This window comes from Mustela nigripes, chromosome 7 (assembly GCF_022355385.1).
Source record: "Mustela nigripes isolate SB6536 chromosome 7, MUSNIG.SB6536, whole genome shotgun sequence".
NCBI lineage: Eukaryota > Metazoa > Chordata > Mammalia > Carnivora > Mustelidae > Mustela > Mustela nigripes.
Genome location: NC_081563.1, coordinates 66,448,024 through 66,464,493, shown reverse-complemented (window position 1 = coordinate 66,464,493; position 16,470 = coordinate 66,448,024). Strand labels below are relative to the sequence as shown.

At 33.8% G+C, this 16,470-nt stretch overlaps 1 protein-coding gene across 8 annotated transcripts in view; it reads right to left on the bottom strand.

Annotated features, from left to right (window-relative positions):
* Nucleotides 1-16,470, bottom strand: part of CCDC88A (coiled-coil domain containing 88A) — a 125,450-nt gene that overhangs the window by 38,615 nt on the left and 70,365 nt on the right. For all 8 annotated transcript variants that reach the window (XM_059406057.1, XM_059406058.1, XM_059406059.1 and 5 more), the window contains exons 13-17: nt 13,342-13,526; nt 9,249-9,386; nt 6,995-8,065; nt 5,454-5,581; nt 1,895-2,036 (exon numbers count right to left, since the gene is read on the bottom strand). In XM_059406057.1, the coding sequence (XP_059262040.1) occupies nt 1,895-2,036; nt 5,454-5,581; nt 6,995-8,065; nt 9,249-9,386; nt 13,342-13,526 (1,664 nt within the window). The remainder of the gene's footprint in view (nt 1-1,894; nt 2,037-5,453; nt 5,582-6,994; nt 8,066-9,248; nt 9,387-13,341; nt 13,527-16,470) is intronic.

Sequence of the window (16,470 nt, the reverse complement as noted above, 5' to 3'; positions counted from 1 at the left end):
TTGTTTGTTTGTTTTATAATAATTCTACTTTATCTCCTTTGCTGGCATATTAGCTATACCTTTTGGTCATGCTATTTTAGCAATTACTTCAGGCCTTCAACTCATATTTAACTTTCATACCTCCAAGTGATAAACCTCTTCACATATAGTATTAAAAGTTAGTACAGTCTAATTTCAGTTTTATGGCAGCCTAATTTCCTGTTTATGGCAGGTGGCTGGTCCAATGCCAAAGTGGCTGGAAGTGGAAAATGATGAAATTTTACATCTCTGGCCCCTGGACTTGAAATGCGTATAATCAACTCATACCCAAACTGGTTGAGTAGCTTCATGAAGCTGACTTTCCTTGCAACCTAGACACTGCAGATTAATTAAATCTGGCACCAAATTTTACTTTATTTTTTGGATAATCCTTCATGTAAACTAAGCAAAATTCTAGAATTTCTTCTTTAATAATATATGTTTCATGGTACAAATACAAAAAATGATGGTGTGGGCAAATGGGGAACAAAACCTCTTTCCTTTTCTGTATGAGAAATCCATCTTTGTTAACTACATCCTTAGAAACCTGAAGAAATTGGAATGTTCTGTGTTACTAGGCAAGATTGCATATGAGAAAAATGACCCAACGGGCACATTCTATTTATTTATTTATTTATTTATTTATTTATTATGGTTCTATTTCTTTATTTGACAGAGAGAGACACAGAGAGAGAGAGAGAGAGAGAGAGAGAGAGAACACAAGCAGGGGGAGCAGGAGAGGGAGAAGCAGGCTTCCCGCTGAGCAGGGAGCTCAATGTGGGCCCCGATCATAGGACCCTGGGAACATGACCTGAGCTGAAGGCAGATGCTTAATGACTGAGCCACCCAGGCACCAGGTAAATTATATTTAGACTGCAAGAACTATAAGTACCTAATAGGAAGCCGTATCTTTAAACTTCTCTGAGTGCAGCAACTTTTTAAACTATTATATCCATTGTGGAGACCTCCATGCCTTCAGAGTTTTTGCAAGAGATGATGACTACTATGGAGCATTGAGTCTCAAAGACAGTGCAGCTCCTGCATGCTCAATGTGAATCTCATTGTCTTATACCTGAACTGTCATCTGGTGGGAATATGACTTTCAAACAACTATACGACGGACCCATGACAGGGCCCTGCTATATACTTGTATTTCCAACAGCATCCTGAATCAAACGATTCTAAATTAGGCCCACAGTAATCTTCTCAATCTAAATGTTTAGTTGATTATAAAACCACTCCTGGTGGTACCACAGAAATGACAAAAGGGAAACAAAACAAAACAAAACAAAAAAACCGAACATGATTCTACCTATCTACCATATACTAATCCTAGGGAATGGACAAGCCCCTTTGATTTCAATTTATTTATGTAAGGGAAAACAGTTGCTCCTGCTCTGCTTATTTCACAGAATAATTCCAAATATCACAAGACAGCAGATCTAGAAGAAAACCTCAAATTTCTGAGAATAGGTGATTTCTTACATCACACATACTATTTCCCTCTACTTGGTATCCTCATACCCACATCTCTATCAAACTTTTACCTGGATTTTCAATAGAAGTATGTCAAAGTGTCAATATTACATTGAGAGCTTTTCTAAAGAGTAAGACTGCCTCTTCCCCATTCCATTCCCACAAAACTAGTATGTCTTTAACTGCATGGGGAACATGTGCACATGAAATAGAATTGTATAAATTACAGTGTATAAACAAAATATAGTTTGTCATAAACTAAATGACCAAGATCTGCTACTCTCAAATTTAAGAAAAAGGAAGAAATAGAATATTAATGACGATGCTTTTTTGTTTTCTTACTTTACACTTTTCTGTCCAAATTTTGACAATTAAAATTCTTTCCAGGGAAATGACTTACTGTTTTAAGTTCTTGGCGCAACTGCTGGTTATAATTTGTGGATTCTTCTAATCGAGCTTCTAAGGCAGCAATTTTTTCTTCTTTTATTTCAAGGGACTTCTTTAGAGTGGATTCTAATTTTGATTCCAAAAGTTTGTACCTACTATCCAAGTACAAAAATAACACAGTTCATCACTGGAGGCAGATGTGAATGTCAATATTTTAGTTATCTTTTTGAATGGTGGATTCATAAATATATTATTTGTAATTATTTTTTACAGAAAGGACAGTACATGAATACAGTTTGAAAGTCAATCACAAACTAGGGATTATGATGAATTCTTTTTTTTTTTAAAGTTTTATTTATTTATTTATTTGACAGACAGAGGCCACAAGTAGGCAGAGAGGCAGGCAGAGACAGAAAGAGAGGGAAACAGGCTCCCTGCCAAGCAGAGAGCCCGACGCGGGCTCGATCCCAGGACCCTGGGATCATGACCTGAGCTGAAGGCAGAGGCTTTAACCCACTGAGCCACCCAGGCACCCCATGATGAATTCTTATACATGAGAATCTTGATAATTACACTGAATAAAAACCTGAAGTACATATATGAGAAATTTTATCATTCTGCCTTTTACTCTAATTAATTTATATATACACACTTTCTGCTCGCTCAGTTTTTAAGTTCATTGAGAAAAGAGAATAAATCTCATTCATTTTGGTATTGGCTTGAATAAAGAGACTTTTTTTGTGTGTGTGTGTGGGTGAGAAAGACAACAAACAGGTAGGGAGAAGGGAGAGGGGAAGAAGCAGACTCTTCGCTCAGCAGGGAGCCTGATGTGGGGGCTCGATCCCAGGACCCCGAGATCACAACCTGAGCTGAAGTTAGATGCTTAACGAACTAAGCCACCCAGGTGTTCCAGGAGACATTTTTAAAAGCATTTAATGAATCTAACTTTGGATATGTTGAATGTGTGATGCCTGCATTGCTTCTAGATTGTCTAGATGAAAACGTCCACTAAGAGGAGAATAATGCAGCTATCAGGGAAGATGATAGATGGCAATGCATAGCATTCAGAATAAATGATTAAGAGGCCTGAATACATAACCCTAGGAAACTATATTACGAGAAGACATAAGAAAAGAGCTGTTAAAAAAAGACAAGAGTGACTGCTTAGCACTCTCTTTGTAACTCTACCACTGAATTTACTTTGTTGCATTTTATCTATTTATACACGCAAACACACAACTTAGACTATCTATTCCTTAATGGTAAGAATTAACTTAATTGTATCTTAAAACAGTTAGAGGGAATGACATCAATGAGAAAGATGAAAAGGTTAGAAAAGGTTATAATTAGGGACATCACCTGAGATTAGCAGTAAAGATAGGTGCAGATATATATAAATTCCAAGGGGATGAAATGTTAAGGAATTTATGTCTGTGAGCTTTTATTTTCCTTGTGACACCAAGGCTAACTTAATGATTGAGAAAGAAGCTCATTTGGTGGCTTAAGACACTTCTTTTTCTGATCTACCAAATTTGATCACACTCTCAATTCCAGTTCCCCCCAAAGTTTAATATATACCCTTAGCTCCATTTCTAATGCTTTCATATATCATTCTGTATATATATACAGAAATGTGTAGATTAATGAATGCATCACATCTTGCCTAGATTATTTCAATAGCTTCCTAAGTGGTCTCTTTGCCTCCAATTTGTCCCTTTTTCTTTCCTTCTTAAAGATTTATTTATTTGAGAAAGGATGCAGAGAGGGTAGAGGGAGAGAGAATCTCAAGCAGACTCCCCACTAAGCTTGGAGCCAGATGCAGGGCTCTGAGATCATGACCTGAACCCAAATCAAGAGTCAGATGCTTAACCAACTGAGCCACCCAGGTGCCCCTGCCCTTTTTACTAATCGATCTTTCGTGTCACTCTAACAATTACTCAATACGTCTCTGTGCTTTATTTCCATGGAATGCCCTTCTCCACCATTTCCACCTCACAAATTTCAGTCATTCTTTAAGGTTCAGCAGAAGCATTATCATTTCTTTGATGCTTGGTGATCAGCAAATGATAAGAGCTCAATAATACTGACAAGTTGTTTGAATTAAGTTTGGGAAGAGGTGCCAAATTAATATGAAGTACTCATCTACAGCTGGGTTCTAAAAGGGCCATTTCGGGTAGCTACACGGTGTACAGATCCCCACCCCCAACACCTAAATATCTTAAACATGATGGGTAATAAATTTGTGTGAATAAAGAAATGATGCATATTTGGTATCTATACTAATAGTCAACTCAACTGGCTCTTAACTATCTAACTCAAATAAAAATAGTTTATCATGAAAAGCTATATGATTAATCCAATTATGGTTGCTTGAATTCATTGCTAGAATGAATGCCTCAAATTATTTCTATTTGTTATTACAGAACTAACCTCTGAGTTTCAATCTATTCTATTAACTCTGAATATTTTCAAAATTACATAAACAAACCCCATATAATCAGCATTAATTTTTCCTATATACATTTAATAAATACTAGAACATTAAGAGTTGGTAGACAATAAGATACAAAGTACATTATAAAAATTCCAATGAATCAATGAAACAAGATGGGATTGGGAGGGAGACAAACCATAAGTGACTCTTAATCTCACAAAACAAATTGAGGGCTGCTGGGGGGAGGGGGGTTGGGAGAAGGTGGATGGGGTTATGGACATTGGGGAGGGTATGTGCTTTGGTGAGTGCTGTGAAGTGTGTAAACCTGGTGACTCACAGACCTGTACCCTTGGGGATAAAAAATATATGTTGATAAAAAATTAAAAAATTAAAAAAAAAAAGAAGACATAAATATCTTGCACAAAAAAAAAATTCCAATGAATTAAAATCTAGACTACATAAAACAGTTTTTTAACAATACATACTTCTAGACTAGCTGGAAACACAAGGCTAACTGGATGCTAAAAAGTAGACTACTTGAAAATCTGTCTGACAAACCGTAATTATCATGAGAGAATAAAAATTTTTAAGCTTGTATTGATCATTCTCAAAATTAAAGGGTATATAAAGTAATTTTTTATTCTGTTTGTCAAGACTTATTTTTCCACATTATTTTTATGCCTTAATTACATCAGTATTTTTTCCTTTGTTTCATATTTCTCTTCCATCTCTCTCTAAGTCTACTTTTAGCACACAAAATACATGAAACAACTGAGGCATTTAAGTACACGATTCAAATAAAAAACTAATTTTATATTTCAAGAGAGGGTTTGTTTATTGTTATCTCATGCTACTTTTGCAGGTAATTACACCCTCTGGTCTTTCACTAGCTGGGTGGCGTCCTGTTTTTCTACCAAGTCGTAACTGTTTATAGTAATATTTAGTATTTTTTTCTTGTATCAATATGAGGTTGTATTTATCTGGGTTTTTACTTTTTTTTTTCTTATAGAACTTTCTCTATGGAAAGAAAGGAACCAGAAACAGGATGAAATATAAATATTCTGTATTAGTACAGCAAAGAATGTTTGAGCAGAAAAATAATAATTTCAACTGTTTGCCAAAGAGACTTACTACTCACCTGTCATCAGTACTTTGCTCATCATGTAAGAGTCGCTCTTTATTTAACCCTATCTTCTCAAGCTCATGAGTTAATTTTTCAAGATCATTATTCATTTGTTGAGTCTTCAATTTTTCACTTACCAAATCCTTATTTTAAAAGGAATGTAAAAACTCACATAAATGTCATGATCATGAACATCTAACAAAGTTAGCCAAGACTATAACTACCACTATCCAGGAATACATATAATTCAGTCCTTACTTTTTATTGGTGAAGAGAAACAGAAATGTCGTTGAATTTTTCTTCACCAATAAAAAGTAGTTAAGCAACAAAATAACCTAGTTCAACAATATAGTTTTCCTTTTTTTGTTTTTTGCTAATATTTCTTAACTTTTCGTTAAGGAAACTGAAAGGAAAAACTCTTTACTTATGAACACTTAGGTCTGAAAACTGTAAGAAAAGGATACATATCCATTAACTTTTTAATAATGAGCTAGGACTTTAGTGCATATTTCTTCCTATGAATATATGCTGGATACCACACCCTTCTTACACCACAAACATCCATCTGTCAGTGGAAGAGCCCTAAGACACTGATCTGAAGAAAAAGGGCACATTCTTAGAAGTTCAGACCCAAGGAACCTGTTGTTCATGACTATAGGACTGTACAACAACAGAATAAAAGTAAAAATCTAATAACGGGTCCTTCTCAATGTCTGTTTAGCAGAAATGCAGACTTCCTGAAATGAGTTTCTGCCAGAATTGTAAGAAACTTTTAAACTCCTCTTAAAGGGTTGCCATGTATAGTACAGCATAGGGATAGCAAAAAATAGCCAAGCATGATGTCTTCTAATCTATGTCATGTTTCATAGGACCTACTGCCAATCAACTCCTGAAAGTTTCACAACTCTTCTCAACACACAGATCCAAGCAACTACCAACTGTTCAGTGTTGACCCTTAAGTTCAACCTGATTTGCATGCTCAGGCTTAGAGGTCAAAATTCTTTGTATTTTGGAGTCTGAAAGATCTGGATTTGATTCCAGTAATCCAATTTTGCCATTTATTAGCTGTGTGATCCTAAGTTACTTAATGTCTCTAATGCTTTCTGATCTAATGGAAATAGTATCTATAGAGGATTAGTTGTAAAAATTATAGAAATATACATAAATATAAGTTATGAAGTCCGTAGCCCACTACTTGGCACATAGTTAGCATTCAATAAATAGTAGCTATCATGTTTCCTATCATACTTTAGCATTTAGAGTCTTGATCAAATATTTTAATATTATTTTGAAACAAGATATAAAATTATAATGTAATAAGTGAGATACTACATGGAAATTTTATTACTATAATATCTTAAAAAATAAAATTTACATGTACTTCTTGGTATAACAAAAGTATGAAATTAGAAAATGTTTCTAGTTCTAATTCCGAATTTCTACTTTGAACCATAAACACAGGATTCAAATTTCTTATGGGTGCCAATAAAACTTAATAAAGCCCTGAATTAAAAATATAAAAAGAATTTGGCTTAAATTTAGGTAACTATATTTACCTCTCGTAACGTAACCAAAGTTTTTATATCAATAGTTGCTCTTTTCACAAGCTCCTTATTTTCTTTCTCTAATTCTTTCAGACGAATGCAGGATTCTTTATAAATACTGATCTCTTTGAAAAGAGTTTTGTTTTCTTTTTCTAAATTTCCAATTTTCACATTGTTTTCTTCTAACGTGGTATCTTTTATTTCTGCTTGCTGTCGGAGTCTTTTATTTTCCTTCTCCAGTTGTTTCTTATCCTTCTCCAGTTGAGAAGTCTCTTGTTCTAATGATTTATTTTCTTTTTCTAGCTGTTCTAGTCTTTTGCTAGATATTTTTAACTCTTCCAGGTTTTTCTGCAATGTTTGATTTTCCACCTCTAAGTCTTGTAGTTCACTCTCTAACTGTTGAATCTTTTTATTGCTGTTTTCTAGAGCTTTCTGTAGCCTTTGATTTTCTGTATCTAAACCCTGGTAGCTAACTTCTAAGCGTTCTGTCTTCTTGAAAGATGCTTTCATGAGTTCCAAACCCTTCTTAAGTTGCTCTTTTTCACTTTCCAGTTCTTTATTTTCTAGTTGTAGCTGAGCCATTTTCATGCTTGCACACTTCAAAGATTCCACACTCCTTCGCAGTTCTAAGTTTTCCTCATCTAGTTGGGAATTCTCTTTTTCTAGGGATTCTAACTGAAAAGTAAGGTTTTTAAAGCTATCCAGTGTTTTTTTTAACTTCCTGTTTTCTCTTTCTAGCTCTGAATTTTCTTGTTCTAATGCCTCAATTTTTTCACAGGTAATTTTTAAATTAGTTATCTTTTTCTGTAACAATTCATTTTCTTTCTCAAGATGATGCAACTCATTTTCAAGTTCTTCTGCTCGTTCTCCTTTTTCTTTATAGTGTTCCAATTCTTTTCTAATTTGTCTTTTTTCAAACTCAATCTTGCTTAGCTTGCTACTTGTTTCTTTGATCGATTCATGGAGAATTTTATTTTCTTTTTCAATATCTTTCACCCTTGCTTCAGCACTTATCTGGGAGCGCTGCCTTAAGGAAGACACGGTTTGATTCAGATGTTCATTTTCCTGTTCCAATATTTTAATCTAATTATAAAGAAGAAAGGAGAAAATTAAAAACTTAATTGAGCATAAACAAAATATTTTTAGTTATAGTTTCTCCTTTCTAAAAAATAACAGGGAAATCAGGACATAAATGGGTGCTAATTTCTATCTTACTTTTAATTCTGACAAATATTTACTGAGAGACCCTTGTGTACATGTACTGCCAGGTCCTTCTTTCCTTAAGGAGTTTATAATGTAAAGAAATGGTTAGGAGAGATGTATTTAATACTAATCAAAGTGATCTTTGGATTATTCATAGTTACATGTTTTAAATTCAAATAAGAACACAGGACTTTTTTATTCCCAATAAATTTGCAATGCATATACACAGTAGGTTCTTAATGAATATTGCTATATTTATATGTGTATATATATGGGTCTGTATTCATTCCCCTAAGAATTCTAATTTGGAAACATCAAAATAACAAAATCCTCTGGTACATCTGAAAACTAATCCATCCAATTTATATCATGGCCTAATTTTGTGGTTCTCAAAAGTCAGTATTAAATAATCCCCTGAGAACCTTGTAAAAATACAGATTCATGCTTAGCTCTAGAATTTTTATTCTGTAGCTCTATAGAGACCTATATTTTTATAGGTAGCCTGAGGACTACACCTGGATAATATTAAAACCAATCATTTTATTTTATTTTATTTATTAAAAAAAACTAATCATTTTACTTCTAAAAAAGTAGCAAACTTTAAAATAGCAGGTTAATCAATATATCCAATTCTCAGTTTCCTAAAGCATCAAATGAGAAAGACCAATAAACACTTGAAAGCAAATGAGAATGCATCCGAGAGGTAGCAACCACATCCCCCTCTTCCTGAGGGTTGAAGTACAGCTGCATTTCTCCCCAACTCCACTCAAAAACTTTATAATCTTCAGTCCTATTTCACAGACCCTTGAAAGTACAAGTATCACAAAATTTTATACCAGATAATTTTTAAGCATATTGACCATTTAAAAAATCCTAAGCTTTCCCTTCAATTTTCCTAAAATACACAGGATAGAAAATGAAGTAAAACCACAGTTACTCTAAAATTTAAGCAATTCTAAAATATTTGCCTTTCATGTTATATGAACATTTTGTTTGCCTAAACTTTAAAATAACTTTTGTTAACACACTTCAAAGCATATTGCTTAATAGGAAATTTATGAACCTGTCTCTCTGAATTTTCTCTAAGTGTTTCAATTGTTTTCTCAAGTTGAGCTTTCTCCTTCATTAGATCCTTGCTTAAATTCTGACAATTCTGAAGACTTTGCTTTTCTTGAATAATCTCATTTTCAAGAATTTCAACCTAGAGAAAATTAAATAAAAAAACAATGTATCATTAAGTATTTTACAACAGTGTAAACATGTAAAAACAAAAGATAATTTTCAAAAAAAAACCCCAAAAGACAATTTTCAAATAAAAAATTAAATACAGTTTTAACACTCAAATGGTGATGTTTAAGTACTAAGTAGAGAAATTCAAGTAATATTTCATGCTTTTAGCATAGAATACTTTTAGCAGCTGTATAAAATATGCAGACATGACTATCTTTCATAACCTGTATATCTTTGAAGGGTGCATTGCTACTTCTAAAAACAAAGATAAATCCAAGTGAATATATGATAATTATGTGCTATATGAAGACTGTACAAATCTTATTGAAAGGCTCTTTTGGCTTGAGATTTATAAAGTAAAACTTTACAGTCAAGTAATTTTTCTGAAGAAGGAAGAAGAGGATATAAAAGCATGAGTGAAAGATAAGAAATAGTGATTTAAGTTTAATAAGGAAACAGAGATTAGGTTTAAAATAAAAAGGAAAGAGGGACAAAAAAGGAGAACAATACTAGAGAAAAAAGGGCTGAAATAAACTTCAGCATATGTTTATAGTCTAGGTTTAAATTTATTTTCAATTACACAGCTTAAAGATATAATCAGGCATGTGGCTAAAATAAAGATAAAATAGCAAAATAGCAGTTTAAATTACGTCAACTTGATTTTACTATTATTATACAACATATTCAAACCAGGTAATAAAAGAAAATAAAGATTTAGCTGTATAAAATATTCCACTTCAAGTTTAAATATTAAATCCTTATGTCAATAATGAAGAAGTTTAAGAATTTGAGTAGTCTTACATAAAGCAAGTTGAATTTTCCTATTTTATTATCAACGGAAGATAGCCATATATGGAAGACTACCTTCCAGTAATATGTCAAAAGCATAAAGTCACAAATCTTATCCAGTTACTCAATTCAACATAAATATGTTCAGGAAGGTTTTAGTTATTAATTATGAATCCAATTCTCCCATTAAAGACTGAAATATATGGGTAACTGTAATTTAATTAAACTCATTTTTTGTCTTACATCAATGGAATTCAGGTGAAACAGTCAGTTTACCAAAGACACCTTTCATACAATGGATTTATTAAAAAATTTTTAGAATCAATAAAAATGTGTTAGAATTGAAGGCTAACTTTAAAATCAAATTATAATTTCCAGACCCAATTATAATGATAGCCAAAATAAAACTGTTCCAGGTTCTAAATAGCCACTCCTACTTTTATATTATATTGATTGTCAAATGCTTATTAAGATTATTTGGTTAATGGATTAAAGATGATGCCAAAAGGTTTTAAAAGAGTAAAAATCTGTCAAGATAATCAAAGGGTCAAATAAATGCAAAATGCAAAATAATACGCATTATCTAAGGCAGTGGTTCTCAATGCATGGTTCCAAAAATCTAGGAAGACCAACACTCAGAAACTTCTTAGAAATGAGAATTCTTCGCCCCTACCCTAGCCCAGACCTAACAAATATGAAACTCTGGGCATGGGACTCAGCAATCTATTTTAACAAGTCCTGAAGGTGACTCTGATGCATACTACATAGTTCAAAAATCACTAGTCTAAAGGTGAAGGAGATTTTCATAAATGAGTCTAGAAACCCAGAATCTATAAAGAAAAATCTAGACATGGCTGACCAGATATAGAAATAAAAAAGAATACATAAACACATGTATAAGAATATTTATTACAGTATTGTTCACTGTGACCAAGACCTAAAAGCAAAAGTGAAAGCACATACTGGGGAGCAGATGTGATGGGAGATATTCATGATAAAAATATTGTGTATGTTGTCATGATACAATTCTATTCATCTATAATATATGTATGTGTGTATGGAGACAGACAGTCAAAAATAAATTACTTGGTCTGTTGCACAACTGGAATATTTCTGTTGAACCAAAACCTAGTGAAAATTCAGGTTTCATAGTACCTAAATTGTGGCCCTTAAATACCATTTCCCACTAAAAGAACAAGGGCTTTCTGGAGAAATGGCTATCTCCAGATCTGGGGCAGGAAATGTTTAAAAGAAGTTTATTATGGCAAAAGCACAGAGGTTTACAATGGGTGCTAAAGCTGTGTCACAGGAATTCAGAAAGTAGCTTAGAGACATAGGATGTAAGAAAAACAAAGGCAGTAGATTGAAACACTTCAAATATTTTTGAATCCCTGAGTTCATAAAGACACTAAAACAAAAAACTCACTCATTACTTATCTCAGAATATGAGAAAATCAATTCATTACCAGGAAACTGGTAAAAAAAAGGGAAAGAATCAAACATTCAACCTGCTTTTCCCATGAGGGTTCCTCATCAGGATTTTGCAACTTCTGATAAATTAAGGGATCAAAGCAAACCTTTTCCGTGACAACTAACATGACAAAAAGAAAGATAACTAGACATGTACCTCCTGACTGAAACAGACTCCTTATGAATATTCCTTTTTTTTTTTTTAAGGATATTTATTTATTTATTTATTTGACAGAGAGAGAAATCACAAGTAGGCAGAGAGGCAGGCAGAGAGAGAAAGGGGAAGCAGGCTCGCTGCCACGCAGAGAGCCCCATGTGGGACTCAATGCCAGGACCCTGGGATCATGACCTGAGCCGAAGGCAGAGGCTTTAACCCACTGAGCCACCCAGGCGCCCCTCCTTATGAATATTCTTACTAAAACCTCAATTTGAACCTGATTAAGACTACAGATAAAATAAGAGCTATTTGGAACAAAAGAACTTGTGAGGTGACATAAAAAGGATGCAGTGAATCTTGCCATTTGCAACGAAGTGGATGGAACTACAGGGTATTATGCTGAGTGAAATAAGTCAATCAGAGAGAGACAATTATCATGATCTCCCTGATATGAGAAATATGAGAGGCAGAGTGGGGGGCTTAGGGAGTAGGGAAGGAAAAAATGAAACAAGATGGGATTGTGAAGGAGACAAACCATAAGAGACTCTGAATCTCACAAAACAAACTGAGGGTTGTGGTGGTGGGGGCATGGTGTATGGAGAGGGTGACGGGTGACTAGGTTATGGACACTGGGGAGGGTATGTGAGTGCTGTGAAGTATATAAGACTGATGATTCATAGACCTGTACCCCTGGGGCAAATATTATATGTCAATTAAAAAAAATTTTTTTAAAAAGGATGTAGTGAGTAAAATCTAGATTGTGGTAAACTAGATTAAACCACCTGGTTTCTTTAACAGAAAAATACTACATATACAGTTTAGTTTTAGTTTACACTAAAAAAGACAATAGACATCAGTTAAGTGTATAGATCTTATTCTAATTCAGATTTGAACAACATGCAAAAAAAAAAAAAGGCCAATAGAGTTGGAGAAACTGAAATGTTAACCAAACTCTATTAAAACTTTTTTTAAAGATTTTGTTTGTTTTACAGAGAGAGACACAGCAAAAGAGGAAACACAAGCAGGGGGAGTGGGAGAGGGAGAAGCAGGCTTCCCGCTGAGCAGGGAGCCTGATGCTGGGCTCAATCCCAGGACCCTGGGATCATGACCCTACTTGAAGGCAGACTCTTAACAACTGAGCCACCCAGGTGCCCCTCTATTAAATTTTTAAGCATGATAATGTCACTGTTCTTGTTTTTTTTTTTTTTTTAATTCTCACTTTTAAGAGATATATAATGAGATACTTATTGGTAAAATTATACATTGTTGAGGATTTATTTCAAAATCATCTAGTGGCTGTGGGGAGAGAAAAAAGGGTAGAAATAAGACTGGTTACAAGTTAATAATTGTTGAAGCTGAATGAATATAGAAGTTCATTTGTGCCTGAAAATGTCAATAAGTTAAAATAATGAGAGTACATTAAAAACTGGAAAATAAACATTTAACCACAGGGCTATTTATACTTCCACATATATTCTTTAACTTACATTAAACATTAGTTTTTATTTACCTTTTTACTTAGTCTTTGATTTTCTTTTTCAATTTTCAGGATTTTGGAAGTGTTGCCTTCTGCAGAATCCATAGTACTCCGAAGTTCTTCTACGGTTTTTGTAAGACTCTGGTTTTCCATCTCCAATTTCAATAACCTGCTTGATGTTAACTCATTCACCTCATGGCCCAAGGATTTTTGTGGTGCTATAATAATGAAGAATACTGTCACTAGTAAAAGTGTATATACTCAGTATTATTTAAAATGAGTGTAAAAGTACTACATCAGCTGGTCCTTAATTTTATAAAAAAATTATAGTTATACAAGATAGACAAATGGAAAAAAAACAGAAAAAAGATAGGTAAATCTTGAATTTTAATGCATCCATAGCCATTCTAGAGAAAAAAATATATAAAATTTAGACTGAACAGACTACAGAGTTTCAGTTCTGAGAAATTTGGCAATGTTCAAGCCACTTTAACCTCAGTGAATCTTACGTTACTTGTACAAAATATAGTTATTGCTCTGTGTCTCTCAGAGAGCTATCGTGTGCTTCACATAGGTATAAAGCATATCCTATGCCACATCTTCAAAAATTAAAGGAATACAGTCTAAGGGGGGAAAAAAAGTCCCTATTTCCTAATCCTGACTCTAAGAAGGGAAAGACAGTATACACTGATCACACTGAAAAAGTCTTTCTCTAAATAAAGAATTGCTACTAAACTTGAGTATAAAGAGCAACATGTATACCATTTTGTCAAAAAATTATATTTCTAAGTAGATTTTGGCATTACATTTTCTTAAAGTAAGAGAACTCAGTTTCTAGTTCTATATATAATGCAAACCAAAAATAATTATTTTAATAACCTTAAAGCAGATTAATTAAATATCTTGGATGATATAAAAATTAGGATTTAAAGTGAAATACAATACCTAGATTCATTCTGAAATCTTAGATTTCAGGAAGAGAAATGGAGAAGTACAGGAAGGTACTCTAGGTCTATCTATCTTTGTGTACGTTTGAAATTCTCCATCATTAAGGAGAGAAACACACAAACATACACATGCATACACAAAACAACATATTCTCCAACAAGCATACAAGCATACATTCTTTTCAAAATTAGGTTGGTAAAACGTCCCCCAGACTGTAAGTAAAGAAAGCCTCAATTCTTATTTCTAGTTTTTATTCTAGTTAGCATATTCTTCTTTTTTTTTTTTTTAAAGATACACTTATCTATATGACACAGAGAGAGAGAGAGTGAAAGACAGAGCACAAGTAGTGGGAGCAGCAGGCAGGCAGGCAGAGGGAGAGGGAGAAGCAGTCTTTCCCCTGAGCAAGGAGCCTGACGTGGGACTCGATCCCAGGACCTGGGGATCAGGACCTGAGCCAAAGGCAGCTGCTTAACTGACTGAGCCACCCAGGTGCCCCTGCATATTATTCTTTAATTGAAAGCTGGTACAACTGATAGTCACTGACTTTTTATTTTTTTTTATTTTTATTTTTTTTTAAAGATTTTATTTATTTATCAGAGAGAGAGAGGGGGAGAGAGTGAGCACAGGCAGACAGAATGGCAGGCAGAGGCAGAGGGAGAAGCAGGCTCCCTGCTGAGCAAGGAGCCCGATGTGGGACTCGATCCCAGGACGCTGGGATCATGACCTGAGCCAAAGGCAGCTGCTTAACCAACTGAGCCACCCAGGCATCCCTGACTTTTTAAATTCCATTAGTTGTCCAAGTCTTACAATAAAACTTTACTTCATGATCGGTAGAAATGCATTTCAATTAAACAAGATTAGACTACAATACTCAATACACCTTAGTAATACTTTCAATAACGTGTGTTTCAAAGATGCTTCAGGTCAGACTATAAAGAATTAAAAAGGATGCTTACAACACAATTTTAAAAAGTAATCTCTATGTGCAACATGGGGTTTGAACTGAAGAACCTGAGAGCTGCATGTTCTACTGACGGAGCTAGCCAGGTACCCCCTCACAACATATTTTTAATAACATAGGAGGCTTCCTACATTATAATCTCTGATGAAAAAAAGAACCTGCATTGTATATACACATTGATCTGATGAGGTCTAAAATGGCTATTTGTGTGTAGAAACATATTGCAAGCAAATTTTTTAAAATGTCAAAAATGACTGCAGAATTTATTAGTGATTTTCACGTCTTCCTTTATATTTTTCCACATTTTACAAATTTTCTAAAAAGCAATTCCCTTGAATAGTTAAACAACAACACGCCACACTGAAACAAGTATTGAGAGCTATGATCCTAATACGAATTGCAAGACAACTGTGATGATGATGATGACAAAAATAATAACAATAAACATTCAAATGCCTACCATTTACCGGTACTCTACTAAAGGCTTCATAAGTAGTAATGAATTCAATTCTGCAATATTCCTACCAGGCACATACTATTATTGTTCCCAGATAACAGATGAAACTCTTAATTCTCTAACTAGTAGTAGAAAACATTTAAGTATGAATTATTCTCTTTATAACTCAATTCACACACACAAAAAATACAGTAAAAAGGTTCCACGAGTACTTTAAGTAACACATCTCAGCAAGTTCACTGGCTCAATATCATCACTTACTGTGTAATGAATTTACATGGGATCCCAGAATTTGGAAGCAGGTTTTCATGTGTAAAATTAGGAAAAATCTAATGGTAGTAAATAGGATGAACCATCTGAAGAAGTAATTATCCTGTAAGCATCAGACTATAAGCTGTCTCAAACCTATGTCTACCTTAATCACCATATCTTCAGGGCCTGGTACAATATCTTATATATGATAGATGCTTAATATCTGGAAGGAAGGAAAACAGGTGAAATAATCTAACACTGGGTAACTGAGGAATTACGGAATTAATCTAATTCCAATAAATGCGGCATGGGCATAATTTCAATAAAGTAAATCAGTACTAGTATACTCAAAGCTATAACTCAAACAAGGAAAAAAGCCAAAAGTTATAAATTTATCTGGGTTCCTTTCATTATCTCTAGGGTAAAATTGGGCTGGACTAGTTGGTAGGTATGGTGTTAAAATGGAATACATATATTGATGAAAGCAGCCCTTAATATCCTTAACTTGCTTTACACTGGCTACATACTCACAAGAATCTTCCCA